This window comes from Drosophila albomicans, chromosome 2R, assembly GCF_009650485.2.
Source record: "Drosophila albomicans strain 15112-1751.03 chromosome 2R, ASM965048v2, whole genome shotgun sequence".
In the NCBI taxonomy this organism is placed as follows: Eukaryota; Metazoa; Arthropoda; class Insecta; order Diptera; family Drosophilidae; genus Drosophila; species Drosophila albomicans.
The window spans coordinates 5,302,124-5,324,402 of NC_047631.2; the positions used below are offsets into that span (position 1 = coordinate 5,302,124).

Here is a 22,279-nt window from a genome sequence, read left to right on the forward strand (position 1 = left end):
ATTAAAATTCTATAAAGAGGAAAAAAAAAATAAAAATCACTAACCATATAATGCATAGATGCTTTAAATCTTGAAACAGAAAGGTATCATATGGTTAATGTTAAAATAAACAGGAATGATATCAGCTGTTGTGGAGCCGCTGTTATCGCTAACATCGTCCGCTAGCTATATATGTTAAAGATAAGAAGCTGACACCCCACATCAGCTATGAATACATTTCATTTAACTAAAAGTGACCACGCTATCAGTTCCATAGCTTTAATTTACAATGCATTTGCAAATGCATTGTTAACCATATTTTTAATCTGTTGAGGAGCAGTAGCTATCGACCGCTATTTATCGTTAGGGGTATTTGAAAACCGACACACCACATCAGCATGTTAGTAATCAGCTGATTGTTGTGTACCAATTATCGATAATATCGACCGCTATTTATCGTTAGAGGAATCTAAACAACAAAAACCGACACATCACAACAGTTGTTGACACATCTTTTATAATTCCGTTTGCCACGCTATCAAATCAATAGTGAATAGTTAATACAATTATAAATGCAAAGCCCGTCATTTGCATACAGGGATATTGAACACACGCCGCGCGCAATGTATTTGCGCGACTGGCGATCTGCGTTGCGAACTCCGTCTTATCGGATTGGAAATCGCACCGTGCGCTTCAATTATCACTTTGCTCTGCTTGTGTTTTGTGCGGTGGTGCTCATATTACTTTTCTTGTATGCAAGACAAGGCTCCAAGTCCTCCTCTGATGGCTACTGGCTTCGCAGCATGCACGTTAACTCGAATACCGAGTACAATTCAACGTATCCGCTGACAGCAGCGATGACTGTTCATGGTGGCGCTATTGTCTATCGCATTGCTATAATAGCCGATTTAGATACTACCTCGAAACTTGTGAAGAGCGATGGCAGCACAACGTGGCGCAGTTATCTCAAAAAAGGTTATCTAACTTATGTACCTGCAAAAAACGAGATACAAATCAGTTGGGACGACGGTGCGCCGGCGACGTTGGAGTCTGCGTTTGCTTTGAAGGGACGTGGTATGGAACTCTCCGAACTGGTCACGTTCAATGGCAAACTATTGAGCTTTGATGATCGCACTGGAATCGTTTATGAGATTAACAATGACAAGGTCATTCCATGGCTGATATTAATGGATGGCGATGGACGCAGCTCCAAGGGCTTCAAATCGGAGTGGGCAACGGTAAAGGGACACACGTTATATGTCGGTTCCATGGGAAAGGAGTGGACAACTAGCATGGGCGACTTTCAGAATAACAATCCCATGTATGTGAAGGCAATATCAACCAAGGGCGAGGTGCAATCGATCAACTGGACGAAGAACTACAAACAACTGCGTCTGATGTCTCAACAAATCTCCTGGCCCGGCTACATGATTCACGAGAGTGGCGTCTGGTCAGAGGAGCATCAACGCTGGTTCTTCCTGCCAAGACGCTGTTCCAAGGAAAAGTAAGTAAACAAATCCGCTTTGGAGGATGAGAGTAACTGAAGTCATTAAATTACAGATATAATGAAACTCTGGACGAGCACATGGGGTGTAATATTTTAATCTCCGCCGATGAGGATTTCGTGAATATTAACACGGTTCAACTGGATCCGGAAAACACTTCGCCGACGCACGGTTTTTCCAGCTTCAAATTTCTGCCGCATGCCAAGGACAGCGTGATTATTGCACTCAAATCGGAGGAACTCAATGGCAAGACGTCCACTTACCTAACTGCATTTAGTGTAGGAGGCAAGACAATGTTACCGGAGGTGAGAATCAACACAGAGTACAAGTATGAGGGATTTGAGTTCATTTAGCGATCGCAAATGGGCAGAGGAGCAATGTGTACATAGTGTATTATTTAATTTTAGTCAATTAGGTTGTTTTTATAAGAGATGCTCATAGACCAATGCCATTAATTATAGCTCTGAATCATCAAATCTCTCTTTTCTATAGCTAATTCAAATGCCAATAAATTTATTTTAATAAAATACGTATGCCAAATACGTAACAACTCACGAATACACTGCTATGTTATCTTCGAATTAACAACCGATTCCAGACCTGCGACAACCAAATCTGCATTGTCCACGCGACCCTCATTGGCGCGCACCTCCAGACGATCAGCATTATGATTAACATTCCACAGTTGGGGCAAATACTTGGGCTGCATTGTGTGCAAGAAGTGTTCACGCCAAATGCGCTCCAGCTCAATGAGACCGCCAAACTTATCGCAATACATGTCGACTACTTTTTTGCCGTGCTGACAAAAGTCTTCGTTCTCTACTTTGCAGTCTAAAGTGGCTGCCTTTCTTAGCAGCTCCTGTGTAATCGAGTCTTCGTCAGTGAAATAATCCAGGATTGTCTTTTGCATTTGTGTAACTTTTTCGGCTGGAATGCGATCCACCTGCTGCAACAGAGCCTTGCCTGCTGATTTAACGCTTCTGCAAAAGGAATTACTAAATGAAATCCCAAAGTACAATGATATTAGCTTTCTCCACTTACCGCAGCTGCCGATCTTCGTGATATTTAACCATGCCATCCTTGTGCTTAAACGGTGCATCGCAGCTGACAGCTAGGCGATTGCGTATCTTGTTATCCGAGATATTGCTCAGCTGATGGCAGCTGGGACACAACAACAGAATGTCGTGTGAAGTGTGCGATTTCATGACCACTGGAAAGTGCTTGCGATATTCACGTGGCACCACGTTCTTCCTTATGTATGCATCTCGTCTCCCGCAGACCACGCACTGATTCTCCTTGGGCGTCTGGTAATAACGTCCAACCTCGCCCACAGCTCGACCAGCTGGTTCAAAGTTAAGCCTGACTGTAAAGGGTTGTTCGGAGATTTGCGTGCCCAGACTTTGGTTCAGATACCAGGACGCCTTGCGACGATCTATGGTGCAGAGCAGTTCGCCATCCGGCGCCTCCAGCAGACAGTTGTCGTAGAAGGCTTTCAATTGGGTGCCAAGATTGCGGCACTGCTGCTTCTTCTGTTGCTTTGCCTTGCCCGTCAGGGGATGTGATGGTGTTCCCGAGCTTACACGCTCTTTGGAGATGCCAGTAGCGTATCCCTTGCTGAAATCCACGTCCAGGAATGGCTCAATTTAGGACGCAACTGTTGGAATTGTAATGGGCGCCAGTCCCAGAAGTTTCTTGGCTCCAAGTCCCTGGAAAGTTTCTGAAAAATGGCGACGGCAACAAGCGCATCATTGGCAGCATAATTCAGTTGCACTGGTTCCAGTTGTGGTGCCTCCCAGTTGGAGCAGACCAATCGCCAGTTCTTGTCTAGCGTAAAGTTGAGATGTGTCTTTGCCAGCTTTCCCAAACCTTCTGCCTGGTGACCAGCCATAACAGCCATGAAACGCAGATCGAATGTGTTTGAGACGCCGACGCCATAGTCGAGTGATAATTTCTTGGCATCATCCTGTGGAGCCACTCCCACCTTGATCACATTGTCATCTTCGAGCAGCTCACGCAAATCCTTGGGTATCTGCTTCATACAACACAGTCGGAACAGCGCACACAGTCCCTGATGTGAGCTCAACTGGAGCAATGCCACCGGCCTACGGCTACCTCCAACTGTGATCCATTCACAGTCAAATCCGAGTACTTTAAAGGACTGGCAGTGTCTGTTATTTAAAACAGGATTAATAACCGTGCTGTTACGCATGCTCTACTTACGTTTTAAGCTCGTTGAGAACGCGTTGCGAGTCATGAACGGAACTAATCACTTCGATGCGTTTCTGCTGCAGCGTCAACTGGTGGCTGCCACTAAATTGTAGCCTGCGACGCAACAGGCCCAACACGGATTGTCTGTGTCGGACCAGGACGTAAAAGAAACCGAGTCCGGCTGCGATGATGGCCCATTTTTTTCTAATTCCGGGAGATATTTGGCCACTCATAACGAATCCCACCAAAAGAGCAGTGTTTAAAGTTGTATGAATAAGATTACGCGGTTGTTGCCCGAAATTGAATCATGTATATGAATATTTGAATATGAGTGAACACAGCAGAGGCGGCGCTTACTTTGATTTGAGCACGCGGTCACAAATGTTCCTGAGATTTTATATTTTGTATTTCACGAAGAATCGTAATATTTTGTATTTGTTTCTTATTGGACAACTCAACATATGGTTGAAAGTGTGACCGCAAAGTTGATTTCCAAAATATGGCACTTCATATGGTATATTGGTATATTTACAAAATGACTTGAATTTCAAACATCTCATTATTTTTTTAATTTGTAAATAAATGAATACCACTTATTCTAATGTTGTATATCCGTCCATTCAAATAACATTAAACAAAGTATATTAATTTAGGAGCTTACACTTTCAAAAATTATTAAAATTATTATTTCATGGAAAATAGTTAAAGCAAATACACTTTTTAAATTCGAATTAACTTTTTTTTCAAACGTCACATAAAACGGGTAGCGATTCGAGCAGCTGTTAAGAACGATTCTACACTGTGAAGCTTTAACATGATAATATAAATGTTATATTGAGTACTCGATTCATGAATCTATCGAAATATTCGGTTTTTTCCCCAAGTTGACAGGTCTGCGCTAAATCGCTGGCAAAGTACTCGAGAATCGACAGCCGTTAAAATTCTCAGATTAGATTTGTTGTTTTTAAATGTTTGTGTACAAAAAATTAAGGAACATTGAATAAAAGTAAAGCAAACAGTAAGAGTAGTAAACGAAACCTATAATGTGGAGTTAAATTGTGTCGCAGTCGAGCAGCTGCAGCTGCAAGCCTTTCTCCATGCCGCAGCGGAGTTGAAAAATCGATTTTTCAAACACGAATTGGAAATGAGCAGGTGCAAAAATAAATTAAATTCAAAAAGAAGTCAGTTAATAAATAAATGCTTGCAGGATGTGCCATTAACAAAAGAATTACTGTCATAGAACGCATTAAAATCACGCCAACACTATGCCTGAGAACTTGGAACTGCATCAGTTCGTGGACGGGACGCGAATAGGGGACATATCAAATCAATGGCTGGAGCGCATAAAGAGTCGCGTCAAATGTCCCTATCTGGGCATCATACTGGCCACCCTCTCCTCCCTCTTCTTCTCCCTCTGCTCAGTCATAGTCAAAGGTCTTGTCGATGTCAATCCCATGGAGCTAGCATCGTTTCGTTTCGTTGGCGTGCTTTTACCCGCCATCCCCATCCTCATATATACTCGACAACCGGTGTTTCCCGAGGGCAAGCGGGTAATTCTGCTGCTACGCTGCTTTATGGGCACCACGGGCCTGATGCTCAGCTTCTATGCCTTCCGGCACATGCCACTCGCGGATGCCAGCGTCATTATCTTCTCCACGCCGGTGTTTGTCGCAATCTTCGCGCGCGTCTTCCTCAAGGAGCCGTGCACGCTCTTCAATGTGGTCACCATCAATATGACGCTGCTCGGAGTCGTTCTCATCACACGCCCGCCACTCGTCTTTGGTGACGCAGTGCCTCCGTCTGTAGTCGATATCTCGGACAGCGCCGCTAGTGAAAGGTATGCGGAAAAAAGCTACGACATCTGGGGACCAGTTGCTGCCATATCCTCGACGCTGTTTGGTGCCAATGTATACATTCTGCTTCGTGCTCTTAAAAATCTACACTTCTCCGTGATCATGACCAATTTTGGAGCCATCGCCTTAGTCTACACTCTCATCGTCTGCGGCTCCATTGGCGCCGTTTGCTGGCCCAGCTGTGGACGCGATCGCTGGCTGGTCGTCGTCCTTGCCATCTTCAGTTTCCTGGGGCAAATCCTGCTGACACTGTCGCTGCAGGTGGAGCAGGCGGGTCCAGTGGCCATCGCACGGTGTGCTGACATCGTGTTCGCCTTCATCTGGCAGATGATGTTCTTCGGCGAAGCGCCCAATGCGTACTCTCTTTTTGGTGCCCTAATGGTCGTCAGCTCGGTGATTCTAACTGCCATGAAGAAGTGGGCGATGACTTTGCCGAGGGAGTCGTCGCTGCGCAAACGATTGCGTCTCATTTTGCTGGAATAGAGGACTGGATGTTGTAGTGATAGTTATTGATAGTTAATGGACTCGGACCCGACTCGTTTTGTGGTTTCTCTAAACTAGCGTCGTACTTTGAAAAAATCAAATTTGAGCAGAGGAAACACATTTTGGGGGAACAATGCTCAACATTAAATTCGATTCGTACACTTAGACTTTAAATATTGAAATGCTCATTTAGTATATTATAATGGTGCATTGAACACACATACTACATAATGAAGTAAAAAGTTTTAAAGTTCGAGCGTGATACTCATACCATCAAAACAAAACAAAAGAATAGTAAAAATAATATTCATACATATGACTATGATATACACACATTACACGTACTTATAGCGTAACTATTGTATTTGCTTTAGTTTAGCCAAATTCATTGAGTTGTTGTTTTGTACATTGTTATACATGCTTACACTACAGAAAGTATTTCCATCAACATAAACTAATAAATCAATTTAAATTGTGAAAAATCCAAACGGTTGGTCATTTGAATTACACAACTGCAAGCGGTAGATGGCGCTGCCGTAGCAGTAAAACAATCAGCTGTTTTGTTATCGATACTTCTGCTCAGCAGTATTGAATTGTTTTCTACTGACGTCACGCTTACATAAAATGTTGTTTAACAGACGCTTAACATGAGTAACCTTATCGCACAGCTGGCCTTGACTACAGCGCGTCGGCGCCACCGTTGCCACAACAAACCATTAAAACGTAATCAAGTGAAAACAAACAACAAACCAATTGGCCGGTCAATAAAAATAGAAAGTTAACACAAAATAGTGTGCGACGGCGACGGATTTAAATGTTTTGATAATATTATTATATTTAAATACATTGAAAAAAGGAACACTACGCAAACAGAAAACAAACACGTTGTACATTCGATTCGATTGTTGGCTTCAGCTGTTCGCAGTTGTTGTTGCTGCTGCTGCTGCTGCTGTTGGTGTTGTATTTAGAAACCCAAATCGGCAATTACGGCATCCAGTTCGTCCTGCAGATTCGTTGCCCTGGAACGCACCTGTGAAATTTGATCCTGCAAATTGTCCACATTCGCCTGCAGCAAACGTTGCACTTCTTCATTGCGGCAAAGCGACTCTCGTGCTTCTTCACCCTCGGCTCCAGATTTCCCTTTTTGGCGGAGTTGGCAGAGTCCTAAAAGAAAACATTGGTGAGTTCACAGTAGAGTTATTGCGTTTCTTTACTAAAATATTGCACTCTAATATCCCTAAATAAATTGATGTTTTATCACATCGACTTAAAAAGATCGTTAGGATAACATCTCTATAATAAAAGACAAATACTATGGACATTTATACATGCTGACATCGCAGATAAAACAGTTTTTGCATGAAAGAGAGTAATGATAATTACCTCTGCTTCTGATTCGCTGCCTGATTCCTCTCCGCTTTCTTCTGATTCAGATTCCTCCGACTCTTCTTCGGATTCTTCCTCTTCCTCCTCCTCTGCTTCGGCTTCTTCTTCGTCATCTTTATCTTCGCCGTCTAATTCGTCTTCGTCCAGCTTCATGGATGCAGCCATCTTCTGCACTTCCTTCTCCAGCTTTTTGAACTTTTTGTTTTCCTCCCTTTAAAGGAAATAAGTATTATGTATTTACTCATGACTGATTGACTCATAGATGAATATTACGCACTTGAGTATAACATGATTCTTCTTCATAGCTTGCTTCAGTGCATCCTTCTCTTTCTTGGCTGCCTCCTCCTTGACCTTGAGTTTGGTCAGTTTGCTGCGTAACACTTTCACCTCCTTGCCCAGTCGTCGTTCTCTTCGCTCTGTCTTCTTTTCCTCGGGTTCATCGGGATCACTTTCACTAAGCTCTAGATCCAGTTCTGGCGAGCTGTCACGTCCAAAGTGCACATCGCTTGGTCTCCTCGATCCATCTAATGAGCCGCCACCCTATTTTTAATAGGCGATATATCAAAGTATGGTTAAAGCAGCGTATCTGATCTATCAGATAATATGCAGATTAGATTCTTGGGATTACCTTGTGCAGGCCGTGATTACCATAATTGGAGTTCAACTGGTCGTAGTAATCATCGTTGTCATCGTCGTAAGCAAAGCAAATACTAATATGCGGTCTGTTAGTGCTTGGCGTCGTATTGCCCTTATATATATAATAATAGTAGCGATAGCGTTTGGTTAATGGGTTAATGTTTTAGTGGTGTGTCTTGTGCAAACATAATAGCATTTTCTAAATGGGATTTGTCTTGTGTCTTAGTGCATTTAAAATAGCATTTTAAATTTTTATTTTTTGGCAAAATGTAAGAAAACGATGTCGAGTCTGTGCACAATGTTGGTAAGATGAATTGACTGCGAATGTTGATATCATATTCAAAGGATAATTTGTGATGTTGATAAAAGGGAAATGATAAGTTTCAAGACTTGCTAGACTTGGAAAAGGTTTGAATTTTTCTAAGTGAATGTGCTTACAAAATATGATCGTTCAAAAACACTTTTATGCCTTTTCGAATTTACGTGGGTTGCCAAGTTCATAACATAGAACACTTTTCTCTTTAACTTGTGTTAAATTTTGTTTAAGTCATGGCCACCACAAATTGCAAAGTTGAATTGTAATAAATTTTGTACAATTGAAAACATGACTTCAATACCAGAAAATATAAAAAAATGTACATTGAATGCATTAAAATTGATTAGTTTTACAGAAATATTTACTTTTCGCTAATTTTTGAATTAAAAATATACGTTAAGCAACTTCTCAATTGTTTTCTGTGGTGTTCTAAAAATTCCGAGCAGATATCTTTTAGTCATTCTTACAATTTACTGTATAAAATAAGATTTTAGCAATGCAGAACTCGGATTTTAAGAAATGTTTCCTAATGCAAGCAAACAACCTTATAAATTTGTCACCTATTTATAAGAAGGGAATTTAAAATGAATTGTTTTAAAGGATATCAACATCTATACTCGCTTCAGCCTTTGAGATGTGGTGTGTGCCGAGTGTTGTCAGCTGAAGTGTAATTATTTATTGCAACTGCTACATCTACAAATTCAACAAATATTGCAAAAGAGGTGCAACAACGTCAGTTACTTCTACAGCTACGACTAGGATTGCAACTATGTGGAATCGATGGCAAAAGCGACTAATTGCGATTGCTTTGTTAACTTGGCTTAGTTGTTAGGCTGAGCTGTCGCAGGGACGCGCAGGGCGAGGACGGCGCTGAAAATGTGCGAGACAATGTGTGGGTCATAACCCCATCTTCATCTCCAACTTCAACTGCAATTGCAACTGCAACTTCAACTTTAACATTAACTTTAGCGTCAACTGACAACACCAACACATTGTGCCTTGTGACTTGTCTACTCGTTCCCGCCCCCTTCATGTCATCTTTTGTACTTTTGCTTACCTGCAGCGCCGCTGCCAATTTGCGCTCCAACAATTGTATCTGTCGCTTTTGTTCCTCGATTTCCGTTTTCGCATCGACGAGCAGTTCGCTGGTATCGTGATAGTTCTGTTCCACCTCCTTGGACACCTTTCTCGCATCTTCCACTTCGCGTTTCAACGAATTGACATACGCTTGCTCCGACGTTGGCGTTGGATCCATGGTGGCAACAATGACATTTGAACCGTACTCCAAATTCTTCTCTCTTGACTTCTCTCGCTCCAGTTCCGTTTCTAAAGTTCTAATCTTCGCCAGCAGTTTCTTGTTCTCACGCTCCTGCGCCTCACGATTGCGCAGCTCCATGGCCAGCATTTGCTTTGTGCTCTGCAGATCGTCACGAATCTTGTCGATGTCATCCAACTCATCGGGACTTTCCTCATCAATCGACATGGCTGACACAATACTGGGCCTCGAGCTACCAGCTCCAAGTGCACTAGCATTCGCTCCTGGTCCCAGGGCATGGCTGCTAGGCGCCTCACTTAACATATTAACCTTCGATTGGGACTTGAGAAGCTGCTCCTCAATAGTCTTCTGGCGACGGAACTTGCGCAAACCTTCAAGGATGGGTTTGCTGCGATCGTTTGTCTGTGTTGGACGTAGGCGAACTCCACCTTGGATCTGCTTGAGCAGCTTGTTGTGCGAATTGTCCTTTTCTGTTTCGTAGATGAACTTGTCGTCCACTTTGGTCATTGATTTGCACGTCAATATGGGCTGAGATCTGCATGGAACATTGTTTAGAGTTTATTACTTGTTATTGATTTACTTAATAATTAAATGCTTGAACTACTATTGCAGTGCTTAAACGATAAAAAAAAGAAGAAGTTTGCAATTTATATAATTCCTAGACTTTCACTGGGCATTATGACGAATTTTTCAAATATAGTAAAAAAGTGGTTAGTATTGCAAATAAAACTTATTACTATTAAAAAAAAATCATTTAATTATAATCCCCATTCAATATTAATAGATTTAGCTAATACTTGACTTCTTATCTTAAACATGGTATGAAGTAATGTTTAATTTTGAACTAATCTTGATGCAATTTAACACAAGAAAAAATACGCAATTGTAGGAAAAAAATCTATGAGGTTATCCTTAATGCTCACTGAAGTTTAATGCAACTATGTAAATCGACATTTTACAAAGAAAGTGTTCCTAAATGTTTGGCATGTTATCTTTGAGTAGTTAAGTATTAAGGCAGTTAGCCTTAGTTATTTCTTGACGTTCCTGATGGTCTTTAGTTGTTTGTGTTCAAAATTCTGAAAACATTAAGTTGTTGCATACAAATTTGCTCGGTTTTCATTGATTAAGCACTGTACTGTATTGTATTGTAGTAAAATCACTATCACTTTATTTCTCATAGTTCTCATAATTCTATTTGAGCTGAAAATTGAAAATTGCATCTAAATTAACAGTATGAATGAATAGCTAGTTTTCCTTGATATGAGTTATATAAATTAATCTGAAGTAAACTCTTATCACATTTTTTCCTCCTCGTAATTCAGGAACCTATTCTTTAAATGCCCTTAGCTCTTAGTGCTAAAAGTAATTGTATACTAGTATTTCCTATCGTACGCTATGATTTTCATTTACACATTGCTACTTATTTGGCAATTAGAGTTTATTCATTTTTATTTCCCTTTTGGATAACTATTTTGATGTCTCATTTGTAATGAGCCGTCATCCATCCGAGTGCTACAAATGAGCAGCTTACCTATCGTTGCATGCCACATGGCGAAGCTTTTTGCCGCTCTCGACCTCCTTCATCATCTCGGACCAGTCTGGTCGTCGGCGTGGTCGTGTTCTGCATGAAATCAAATAAATGCTGGCTTAGTCTTGGTGTTCTGGTTCAAATTCTGGACGTGTGCTTACTTCAGCTTTTCGAGCGTTTTCTTCTGCGTATCGGATAGCACGCGCTTCTCGCCGGGAGCCAATGGGGGCGGTGGTGGTGGTGGTGCCTTTGGAACCAGGGATGGCAGCGGCGGAGGCGCTGGAACTGTTGCAAGTGGATAGAAATGAGAGAGAGAGAGACAGAGAGAGAAAGAGAAAGGTTAGCAAATGCCTTAGTAAGGATATAAGTATGGATGGTCTGCCCGATTTTGTTGATTCCTTCGTTTTCTTCGGTTTCTGGTTTTTTTTACTTTTTTGTCCAGTAAATCGTTTAGCGCTGCGTGCACTCGCGGTTATTAAATATAATTTTAATTTAATGAGTTTGCAATTTGTGTCAGTTGTTTGCGCAAAGTTCTTCTCGCCACAGGCCATACATATCAATTGGGGTTTTTCAGTTCTTTATGGGTTTTCAGTTGGGGGCGGGGAGCAGCACAAGTATTTTCTTTCCAATTCGAGTTGTGCTGGTGCACGCTCTCTGAAAGCTCTCTGAAGTTGCCAGCATTGCCTGAGATTGAAAAGTTACTGCCGTGCTACGGTCCAGAATCAACTGGCAACTGCAGGCATTCCTCCCTTCCCCCCCAACTCTCCTATGCCGCAACGCACACCAAAGCCCTGAGCTTGTTTTATTGCTTTAACACCCATGGAACATCCATGAACTACTAAGAGTAGGGGATAGGGAGGCAGGCAAAAGTTTGATTGCATTTTTTACTTTGTGCCGTGTTGCGCTTGACTCGACTTTGGTTTAGTTAGTTAGTTTAAAGTCTGTGATGCGCTTGCTGCAGGCTTTTGTTAACGAGGCCAATTAATTTGAAATGTTTGCACAAGCTGTTACTAATAAATTTCCGCTTAAATTGTTGGCCTAACAAGTTGCGAGACGCCCAGGATATTTCTTCCAGTTGCCCTTGTAATTAGCAATTGAAAAACTTTCTGATTTTCTGTTTTCCAACCCGTAACAACAGCAGCAGCAGCTACCAGCATCGAAAGGGAAGAGCAGCTACATTTATCCCATCCTATCATCGCCAACTGGATCCTTGATCCCTTCCACCAACAAGTGCAAAGTTGGTATACAATACTTTGCATTCTTTTCAACTTGTTTGGCTCGTCACCCCGTTACAGGTTGATGCTTGTTTTTTTTTTTTTTTTTTTTTTTGGCTTTGGCTTTGGCATTGCCATGCTCTGGCTTTTGCTTCTTGGCTTGGCTTGGCTTGCCTTGGCTTTGTATTGTTTGATGCTAAAAAGTGCAAAAGTCAAACAACTGCTTAAGACAATGACGGCGCCAAGTGATGAAAAGCTGACAAATCTGTTAATTAGCTTTGTTTGAATGAACCCAGACCAAGAAGGCAACACACCCGCACACACATACAACACTCCTTCCTCCTTCCTCCGTCACCTCGCACAGCAGTCGAACAAACCCAAAAAGCAGCCAACAGTAGCGTACCCCAATCTCAGCCTTATCCTTTTGTCTGGCTGGCCTTGCCACTGCTCCTTATCCCCACTCTTCCCCTCTCTTTCTGACAGCCTCTGCTTCTTTGTCTCTGCCTCCTTCTCTCCCTCTCTCTCTCTTTAAATCTCCCTCAGCACGCTTTGCCATGGCTTTTCTTGGACGCTTCATCTCTGGTTTTTGCAGTTGCGCCTGGCTGAATCTGCACTTAATCTTTAAGTGGTTGGCTGCCTTTGCGGTGTCGGTGTCGGTGGCGGTGCATTAGTTGCTGCCTCAATTCGGTTGCTCATTCTGCACCTGTGCTCGAAACTAATCCCGAACTCGTGTTACTTTGCTCAATGAAATCAGCGCCAAACTTGATTATTGTAGTCTCTCCCTGCTGCTGCTGCTGCATGTTAATGTAACATCCTGGCCACGTTCCTATATCTATATCCTCCAAGTCTTTGTCGCCTCCCACTCTTCTGTCTGGCTGCCATTTGTAGTCACTGATTAAAATACGTGGTCAACTTTTTGGGCAGCCAATTGAGCGCTCGTTTAGTAAGTTTCGCTTAATTCGTTTTAGTTATTTATGGCAAAGCTCTGGCAAAGCAGCATCCTAAATCAGGGCCCCTCTCACCCTCATCGCGATTCACATTCACATCCAACTCACCCATTCGCATTCACGAAATGAAAATGAAAATGAAAACAAGAGACTGAAGCTGAAACGGAGAACAGAAAAACAAAAAATAAAGAAGAAACTTACCCAAGGCACTTTGTGGAAGGGTGCCGGGCAGATAAAACTCTTCATTCATTCATTCATGTCGACAAAATTATTTCTTATTTAAATAAAATCCTGAGCAGAACGAGGCGAGGCGAGGCGAGTCCCGGCGTCTCTGAGATGATGCTACCCACTTAATATACCGCAAAGCCCGCACTTACAACGACGCAAAATGAATAGCGGGGTATGTAAACATAAATTTTGCGAGCTCACTCAGTGCTCCCCTCAATTCTCAACCTTATAGTACCCGCTCGGTTTCTGTTCCCTGTCTTTGTCCCCGACCCGAGGAATGTTTCTGTTCCCTTCGCCTTTCCCTTCTCGCCGTGCTGCTGCTGCTACTGCTTCCCATTGTGTTATCATCAACAGAATATTCTATGCATGCACAAATGTTGCCGTTGTCATTGAATCACGCTGGGCCGAGCGCACCAGCATTGGGCGGGGAGGACTCGGGACGGGATGGAACTCAGGACTCAGGACTCAGCGAAGGCGGAGTGAACCGGAGCATTAGCATGGACTCCAGTTTGATTACTGACTTTGTTCCATTGTGTGTGCTTTACATGATGAAGCGTTGAGAAGCTCTGCCATATTTTACAGTCTGCCTCACTCGTCCCGCCCCGCCTCCCTCCCTTCCTTCCCCCTTAAGACCAATTCCCCATACTGACAACTTTAATCCTGGCGGTTTACAGGCGTCTGATTAACGGTTTTCATCTAGTTAATAACTATTGGCCCTCGCACAGCTTAGCAAGTTTATAGTTGGAGATAAATAAAAAAGTACATAATAAGTACATAATAAATGTACATACTATATGTACATTTTATTCCATATATATATAATTTATTAATTACTTTTGAGGAAGCACTTCTCTATTTATGGAAAATTCTCTTGAGGTAAGTGAAAAGTGCTCACGGTTTGCTATTTCTGTTTATTCCGAATCGCGTCAAGTCGATTCGTGTCGAGTCGTGTCGAACGTTTCACCGAATATCAGCAGTTTCCGGATCATAAACCAAATGTTACCCAATCAATGTGAATTCATCAGACTAGAAGTCTTTACAAATGACTTGACATATAGTATAGCATGTATCTCTCTACTATGTATGTGGTTGATGCAATTATTTATTTAGTGAAGCATTTTATTGTCGCCCAACGTAATTATTGGCATAATGCTTGTGTGTGTTTCAACGTTTTTCTTTTACGTTATTTTGACCACGCAATGTCCAAATTTCAAATGGCCTAATCATCTTTTATGTCCTGGCAGAACGCGCCCCTCTCCCCTGGTTTTATTTCTCATACGGCTGCACCAGGACAGGATACAAACTTAAACGAAGCAAATAAAAAATGATGAAGAAAGCAACAAAATGTGCCCAGAACAGAGCACAGCCGTTACATGTCTCACACACACAAAGATATGTATAGATATATAGAAAGCTGGCTCATTTAAATAAAAGAAAATATATTTCGTCCAGCCGGTTGTCCTTTTGGCTCCTTTGAAGACATTGGCTAGGCTTTGTGGCTGCCGCCGTCGCCGTTGCTGCCGCCTTCTTTTTTTTCTGTGTCTTCGTTCGTTTTTTTTTTATTTGGTTGCTCGTTTTTTAGTGCGGATATTTGAATATAAATGGGGCATTTAGTTCGACTATATCAAGCACATTGCCATATATCTTTTGTCCTTAACACAGAACTGTTTCACTTCTGCTCAAGAGTTCTGTTTTCCGTTTTCGGTATTCTGTATTCAGTATTCTGAGTTCCCATTCCCATTGATATGATAGTTGTCAGTTTCGGTTTTGCGCTTTAAAAGGAGCTGGCCAAGTGCCTGAACCCACTCATCATCCTTCTCATCTGGTTTTAAACATTCCACTTTATGTTGTAGTTTTGACACAATGAGCAATAATCATGAATTTTACTTAGACCATAAAAAGAAGTAAAAAAGAAATAGTCCTGGCAGGTCGGGGAGGGGGGTCGGGTAGACAGGATAAAAGGCGGCGGCGGTCCAAGACGTCGTCCGAGCACATTAAATAAATGTTTTTCTTTTTTGTCTTCATTGTTGCCTTTTTATTTTTTTCTCTTTTTTTACTGATATTTTATTTTTTTTATTTTTTATTATGCGACAGCTTTAAAGGACAAGCATTGGGGACAACGGTTACCATTTTGTTTAGTGACCTCTCATTCCCTTTTATTTGGCGAGCACAACAAACCCACGAGCCACGAGTCTCGTGCCTTTTGTGCGCTTGTGTGTTTGCCGTTTCCCTAGCAAGATTAGGACGCATTTGCGGTCACGTTATTGCCCACTGATTAGGACAGGCCGCAACTCGAGTTAACTGCCTTACACGTAACCTTTTTTGCCTTGTCCACCCTCTTCTGTCCCCCTTGTGATGTACTTTCCACACTTTGCGCTCTTAACGAGCTTTTCACTTCATTCATTTGCCGAGTCCCCTTGGGGCAATGCAATTCAATTAGATAACTTATGCAACTCACTGTTATTGTTTTCAAATTACAAACGGTCGCAGCTCGGAGCCACAAAATGCATTAGAATATTGCGACTTTAGTTCACTTTATCGAATGCTAGAATTGAAAACTGTATTTTTGTGTCCTTAAATTTGTTGATTATTATTATTTGTATATTTTTATTAATATTTTGTTTGTGGGCGGAAACTGTTTGCGCCTCTTTCGACTCAATGCACAGCACTCACTAAAATTTAATAAATAAAATATGTTATTTATATTGCTTTATAGCCTTAGTGTGGTGTGTGTGTCTCTGTGCGTTCTGTGTATGTTGGTTGTTGTGCCCCTTTATGTGCTTTGTTGTTTTTGTTTGGGCACAAAATTTTTGATGAAATGTTTTGTGCACATTTCATTTATATACTTATATACATTTATTCATATAGATGGACTCGGTACACTCACTCATAGGTACTCATATACATTCATGCGACTACGAGTATCTCTTAGTGCGTTTTAAAAATTTTAAAAATGAGCAGTCGACGCGCAGGTGAATGTGAATGGACCCACAGACATTCATCCTATGGCATATAGTATGTTATACATAACTATATATGTATGCATGCTGAAATGCATTTGTATGAGTAGCTGACAGCTACGTATATAAGTGTGTGTGTGTGTGTGTCTGTGTGGATAGGTAGGACTAGAGATGGACACCCGACTTAAATATTCTGTCATGCATAATAAAAATGCACAGGGAATTGCATTTTCATCACACAGGCAGAGTGTGAGAGCGACGCACCTTTGTGATATGCTGGAATCCTGGCTGAATTCCGAAATTCCAGTGCGATTAAATTAAAAATAGCTCGGAGAAAACTCGGATTTAATCAGACATGCTTGTTTAAATGTTAGCAGAATATAGAAATGTGAATGAGGTCAACACATGAATTTTGTGTTGCCTGATGAAAATAGAAACAACATTTCTTATATTTGATATTTTTATCTCTTGACACTCTGGACTCTCACGTGCCCATCTCTAATAGACGGTTTACTCATGAGCAATATCACTCATACGCTAGGCTAAGAAAATTTATTTATTTTTTAGCTGTGACGTCTCTTGGCCTTGCCTTTCGCCAACATTTCGATAAATAAAGACCCATTGAGAAAGACTGAATAAAATCTAACAGAGAGAAAGAGATCACAAATTGGCGAGAAGCTAATTGAAGGCCATTCAATTAATTAATACGGATATTTTTTGCTGATGAATGTCCAAAACAGTCCCAGTAGATTATCCGTATTTGCATTGCCAGTTAAATGGTTTTAGACATTAGAGAAGCATCAATATTTTACAGCATTGGTGTGGTAGTCCATTAGAGTAGTTAATCGGGGAGTTTAGCTTCCAGTGGCTGGTCTCGCTGAGCAGCGTGAGCGGAGCAAGTGGGGACAACTTACCATTTTTGATGCTCGGTTCGCGCTTTATTGAGGGCGCTTTCCTCAGGGTTTTGGTCTTGAACTCGGGCTTGGGTTCTTCTTTGGGTTCTTTAAGTATTTCATCAACTTTGGGTACCTTTTTAAGCACTGGACGAATCTTGAGCAGATTATCCGTGCTCTTGCTGGGCAACGGTTTCTCCTCGCGCTTCACATGCCTCAGCTTTGGTTTCTCAAGTTTAAAGCGCAAGCGACGCTCACGCTCCTCCTCGGTTTCACCCTCGACGGCTTCGTCGTCGTCCTCGGGCGCAACCTTTTTCATTGATTTATCCCGCTTGACAACAACGCTGCGCAATTTGGGTTTCTCTAGGGTGAAACGCTGTGTCAACTCACTTTCCTGCGGCTCCGTTCGTTTGTTGACCTGCGTTGGACGCAGTTGTGCGGCTTTCTTAACATGCTCTGGCACCTTGGCCTCCATTGTGGTGTCGTCATCATCATCGTCGTCATCATCATCATCGTCGTCTTCGTCTTCGTCCTCGTCGTCATCGGTTTCCTCCTCCTCGGTCTCTTCTTCCTCGGACTCGGTTTCTTCTTCACTTTCCTCTTCTTCCTCTTCGCTCTCCTCTTCCTCAGAGGATGACTCTGGCGGTGGCGTGGGTTCCTTCTTCTTAGCCGGCAGCTTCTTTGTTACCACACTTGCTGCCGCTTTCTTTACTGGCTCTGGCACTGCCTTCTTCACAGGTTCGGGAGCTGCTTTCTTTGCGGGCTCTGGAGCCGCTTTCTTCACCGGCACCGTCACCTTCTTAGCAATGGGTTCGGCGTTCTTTTTGGCAGCTGCTGTTGTGGTCGCTGGAGCAGCTGTTGCTGGTTTCTTGACGGGCTCCGCAGCTGATTTCTTAGCTGGCTCAGCTGACTTCTTGGCCACCGCAGTGGTTGTTGTTTTTTCGGGCGCTGCCTTTGCTTTGCTGTTGGCTGTCGTGGTCGTTGTCGCTGTGGTCGCTGCGGTTGCCGGTGCCTTTTCGCCATTTTCCTTGGTCGCGTTGGCGGTTGCCTTCTTGGCCCAGGGCGTTGTCGCTGGCTTTGTGGTGGCCGCATCCTCCCCCTTCACCCACGGTGGACGAAATGTGGTACGTCCGCTGCTGCCGCTGCCGGCGCCGCTGCCAGCGCTTGTTGTGCTACGGGGTGTCACGAAGGGCATTTTTAGCAAACTCGGCAACTGTTTTCCGTTCTGTTAATTCTCCAGGGGTTTTTATTCTTGTTATTGTTGTTGTTGCTGCTGCCAGCCACTCTGGTCGCCCACTTTTCGTCGTCTATTTGCACACACTTTTTAAATAATTTTCTCTGATTTTTTTTCACTCTTGTTGTTCTAGTTGTAGTTGTTGTTATTGTTGTTGTTGCTGATGAAAACACAAAACTTTGCACATTAGCACCAACGACGTTGGCGGCTGTTGGCTTGTCGCTGCGATGATGATGGGCGCGGGCGAGGACGGGGGCGGGGGTGGCACACCTCCACTCGGTTGGTTCACTCTCCACTTGTCCAAAAGTTATTTCAAATTGCCGTTGCTTTTTTCCAATTCTTTTCTTTTTTTTTCTCTATATAATTCTTTTATTTTTGTACGTTTGTTGAATGTTTGTTGTTCGCGCTCGCGTTGTGCGTGATGTTGTTGTGCTGTGCTATTTATTTAAAATCTGCTGCCGACGATGAGCAACAGCTGTTTAAAATATCTTAAATTCTCAATTCGTATATATTTGGGTATGTTTCATTTCAAATGTTATTTTTAAATGCATGCGCTCATTAGCTTGTCGTTCTACTTGTTATTGCTGTCGTTGCCCTTGTTGTTGTTGTTGTTGCTGTTGTATTGAGTGTACCTTATTAGCAAACAAAAAAAATGTAGGCCTTTGTGTCATAGTAACAATCAGCGTGCCGTCTCTAAACTGTGCAACGTTCGACCATCTAAATTGGCCAAATTCCCACTCGCTAGCAATTTAAATACTCAAACAATTCCTATGCAGTTCCAGCTATCAGATATAGTACACACATATATATCTATTCACGACTACAGCTGCGTGCTACATGCACTCCAATAAGCTACAACAATGACAACAACAACAACAATCGTAGCACCAACAATTTGCTCTGCCACTGCCTCGATATGTAAAAGGCGAAAATATTTAATTTTAGTTTCTTTGTGCCCGAGCGCTAAAGCGTCGGAGAATCAAAAAAAAAATTAAAACACAAAAAAAAAAAAAACGAATAACAACAACACATCTCTGGCTCTGGCGCTTTCGTTTCACAAAGTATACAATGAAAAGCGTACGCAGACACAAGAGAAAAACGAAGAAAATAGGCGAGAGAATGAAATCCGAATTTGTTTCATTCCATTTGCCAGTTTCCATGGCATCTTCGTCTTCATCGTCATTTCCATTTCTCCAATTCGTCCAATGGCCTTTTGCGAATTTTCTCAAATTTATATGTATATAAAAAAGGGAAAAAAATATTTTTTTCCTTTTGGTGTGGAGGAGGCGTTAATTAAACATGACATGCATATAAAAATTATACTTATAAATATGCCGTCATTAGGCTGAATAATATAGCGACAAGACGGTGCTATAAAATCCAAATTATGGCCAGCAAATTTTGGGAAAACAAAATGTCTGTCTCTATCTGATTTTGCAATTACTTTTAATATCATAAGTGACACTTTTCTCTTGCAACTCATAATCCGACGTTGTCTATAGAAAGTTTTTAGAAAAATACAATTTTATGCATAATGTTTTGACATATCTCTGACAGTGACTGAGCAAATCAATATAGAATGATGCGCAAATGTATTTTCGTATAATAAAATTTGATTTTTCTATCAATATTTGTGGGTCTTTATTGGCTGCGACGCACGTTTCGTCGTTTATAGACATTTTTAATATATTTTGTACACCACCCACAATGCACACACGAACACGAATACACATACAAAGCAGTTGCACAGTGGGACAACTAAAAACGGTGGTACAACGCAGGCGAGAGAGAATTTTGCTCGGCACGCAGCGCCTATGACGGCGTTTCAAAAACTAAATTCATGTATTTTTAACAGCACGCTAAAAGCTTGAAAATTTCGAAAACATATAAAAAAAAAATACACAAAATTATTTGACTCTTGTTGCAGGGTCTTCCTCTCTATCTCTCTCTCTCGGTTCCTCTCTTTGCAGTCTCTCTCACGGGAAGATCAGAAAAATGAAATTGAAAATTGTTTTTGGCCGACAAAAATATTTTTAGCATACTCGACAGTTTGGCGTTCATCTCAGCCGATTGACCTTATGGCAGGTGCAGCATAGTTCAATGAAACTGGAATTATGAATACTATATATACACCTTCGCCTTCATAAGTACATTGATATTAATAACCAATGTGTTTGTATATATTGCGTTTGTCGTTGGCCGGTATTTCACATCTCAAATCTCTTATCAATTAGCCCCAGTGGTGAAAGTGGTTCTCAATTACGCAAGTTTCTTTGCGCATGGGTTCGCTGTTAACGATGGGGAGGGAGGGAAAGGCTGGGAGGAGGGGGTTTGGGTTTGAAGAGTCTTACCCTGTGATAAAAACCATTCGTCTAGAAAATCCAACCCCATTAGTGCCTCTTAGTTTTCACTCTTTGCTGATAAATTTTATTGATACTTCTTTAGATAGTTTTTGCAATATTTACATTGTGGCCAGCTGCGATTTGCGAGCTGCGTTCGCTTTTATCTTTCTTTCTTCAAACTGCTCTGTTCTGTTCCTCTGTGCTGTGCAATTGACATTTGCCGTCGACTGATTGCATTTGCAATTGCAATCCATCTATCGGTTAGTGCGTGATCTTATTTATAGTCGCAAATGATTGCATATCGATTAGACAATTGCATTGTCGCAGTCTGCCGACCAGGGTGTGTCGAAGAATTCAGAAGTTGACAACTCTACTTGATTGATTGGCAAAGCACAGAAGGGAAGATGTTACCAACAATACGTGATTGATTGTGGGGAAAAAGAACTTAAAAAAAAAGTAAGAAAAAATGAAGATGCGTGCGATAATAATTGACACAAACTTCAAACGGAAATATAAATGAAGTCAAATCTGAGAGCATAAAACGAATGAACAGACAAAAGGCAAAAGACAAAAAAGCAGGAGTTGAAAATTGGTGACCAGGAAGAAAGAATGATAAGCAAAAAAGGAGTAAAAGATATGCGATAAAGAAGGCAACGACGAAAGCAGATTGAGGCATTATAATAAAAGCGCCCAAGTACCTGAAGGGAAGCTCCAACTAAAGCACAAATTGTCAAAAAGAAGAAAACAATTGACAAACCGAAAGAAGAAGAAGGTGAAAAGGGGGAAAGAACAGAGGCAGTTCATTACTTTTACAGCAACAAAGAGAAGTTGCCATAGAAGTCAGGCGGCAGGCACTTCTCTTAATTGAAATTAACAAAAGAGAGAAGGCCTTAACCAGAGTCAAATGCTTCACTCGGAATATTATTACATTCGCAAAATTGCATTAAATTTAATATATATGGAAATTGTTTTGGAGCGAAAGCAGCATAATTTACATTTGGTCCAAAGCGAGAGATTAAAAACAATAACAGTTTCAATAATTTATCAAATTTCGACACGGTTATCAGCATTGAATTGAAATTTCACCAGGCGTATAAGTAATAACATTAACGGGAGAGCGAAAAAAGAGTCGGTTGCAAATTTTATACATAAACTACATACACAAAGGCTATATGTATGCATTTTCCAGTTAGTTTCTGTTTGCGACTTGCCAGATGAAACAAAAACAGACCTCGTAAATATTTAAATGCCCGCATAGTTTTGGGGTTAAAAGCAACAGACAAATTTTAGT

General features: G+C 41.6%; 4 protein-coding genes across 9 annotated transcripts; 2 read left to right on the forward strand and 2 right to left on the reverse strand.

Moving 5' to 3' along the window:
• The first annotated feature begins 389 nt into the window (after positions 1–389).
• Positions 390–2,042, forward strand: LOC117574755 (apyrase). The gene is made up of 2 exons (XM_034258698.2): positions 390–1,483; positions 1,540–2,042. The coding sequence occupies exons 1-2, from the start codon at positions 552–554 to the stop codon at positions 1,835–1,837; spliced, it is 1,230 nt and encodes a 409-aa protein (XP_034114589.2). The 5' UTR covers positions 390–551; the 3' UTR covers positions 1,838–2,042.
• LOC117574754 (exonuclease 3'-5' domain-containing protein 2) lies at positions 1,961–4,144 on the reverse strand. Its single transcript, XM_034258697.2, is given in 4 exon segments — positions 1,961–2,464; positions 2,526–3,126; positions 3,129–3,652; positions 3,705–4,144. Coding segments are annotated over 4 exon segments (1,761 nt in total). The 5' UTR covers positions 3,926–4,144; the 3' UTR covers positions 1,961–2,049.
• A 404-nt stretch (positions 4,145–4,548) lies between these two features.
• LOC117576959 (solute carrier family 35 member G1) lies at positions 4,549–6,494 on the forward strand. Its single transcript, XM_034262133.2, has 2 exons — positions 4,549–4,844; positions 4,900–6,494. Exon 2 carries the CDS (start codon positions 4,958–4,960, stop codon positions 6,026–6,028), a length of 1,071 nt encoding a protein of 356 aa, XP_034118024.2. The 5' UTR covers positions 4,549–4,844; positions 4,900–4,957; the 3' UTR covers positions 6,029–6,494.
• A 343-nt stretch (positions 6,495–6,837) lies between these two features.
• Positions 6,838–21,065, reverse strand: LOC117576956 (DNA ligase 1). 6 transcript variants are annotated; one of them, XM_034262122.2, is made up of 9 exons: positions 20,382–20,467; positions 17,434–19,121; positions 11,332–11,455; positions 11,174–11,263; positions 9,424–10,177; positions 8,043–8,162; positions 7,692–7,954; positions 7,412–7,625; positions 6,838–7,192 (listed from the first exon to the last, which is right to left on the reverse strand). In XM_034262122.2, exons 2-9 carry the CDS (start codon positions 18,605–18,607, stop codon positions 7,013–7,015), a joined length of 2,919 nt encoding a protein of 972 aa, XP_034118013.2. In that variant the 5' UTR covers positions 18,608–19,121; positions 20,382–20,467; the 3' UTR covers positions 6,838–7,012. The 6 variants fall into 6 exon arrangements, with proteins under 6 accessions (XP_034118013.2, XP_034118017.2, XP_034118016.2 ...); XM_034262126.2 differs by lacking the exons at positions 17,434–19,121; positions 20,382–20,467 and adding an exon at positions 20,998–21,065; XM_034262125.2 differs by lacking the exon at positions 20,382–20,467 and having other exon boundaries at positions 17,803–19,244.
• Positions 21,066–22,279: the final 1,214 nt, after the last annotated feature.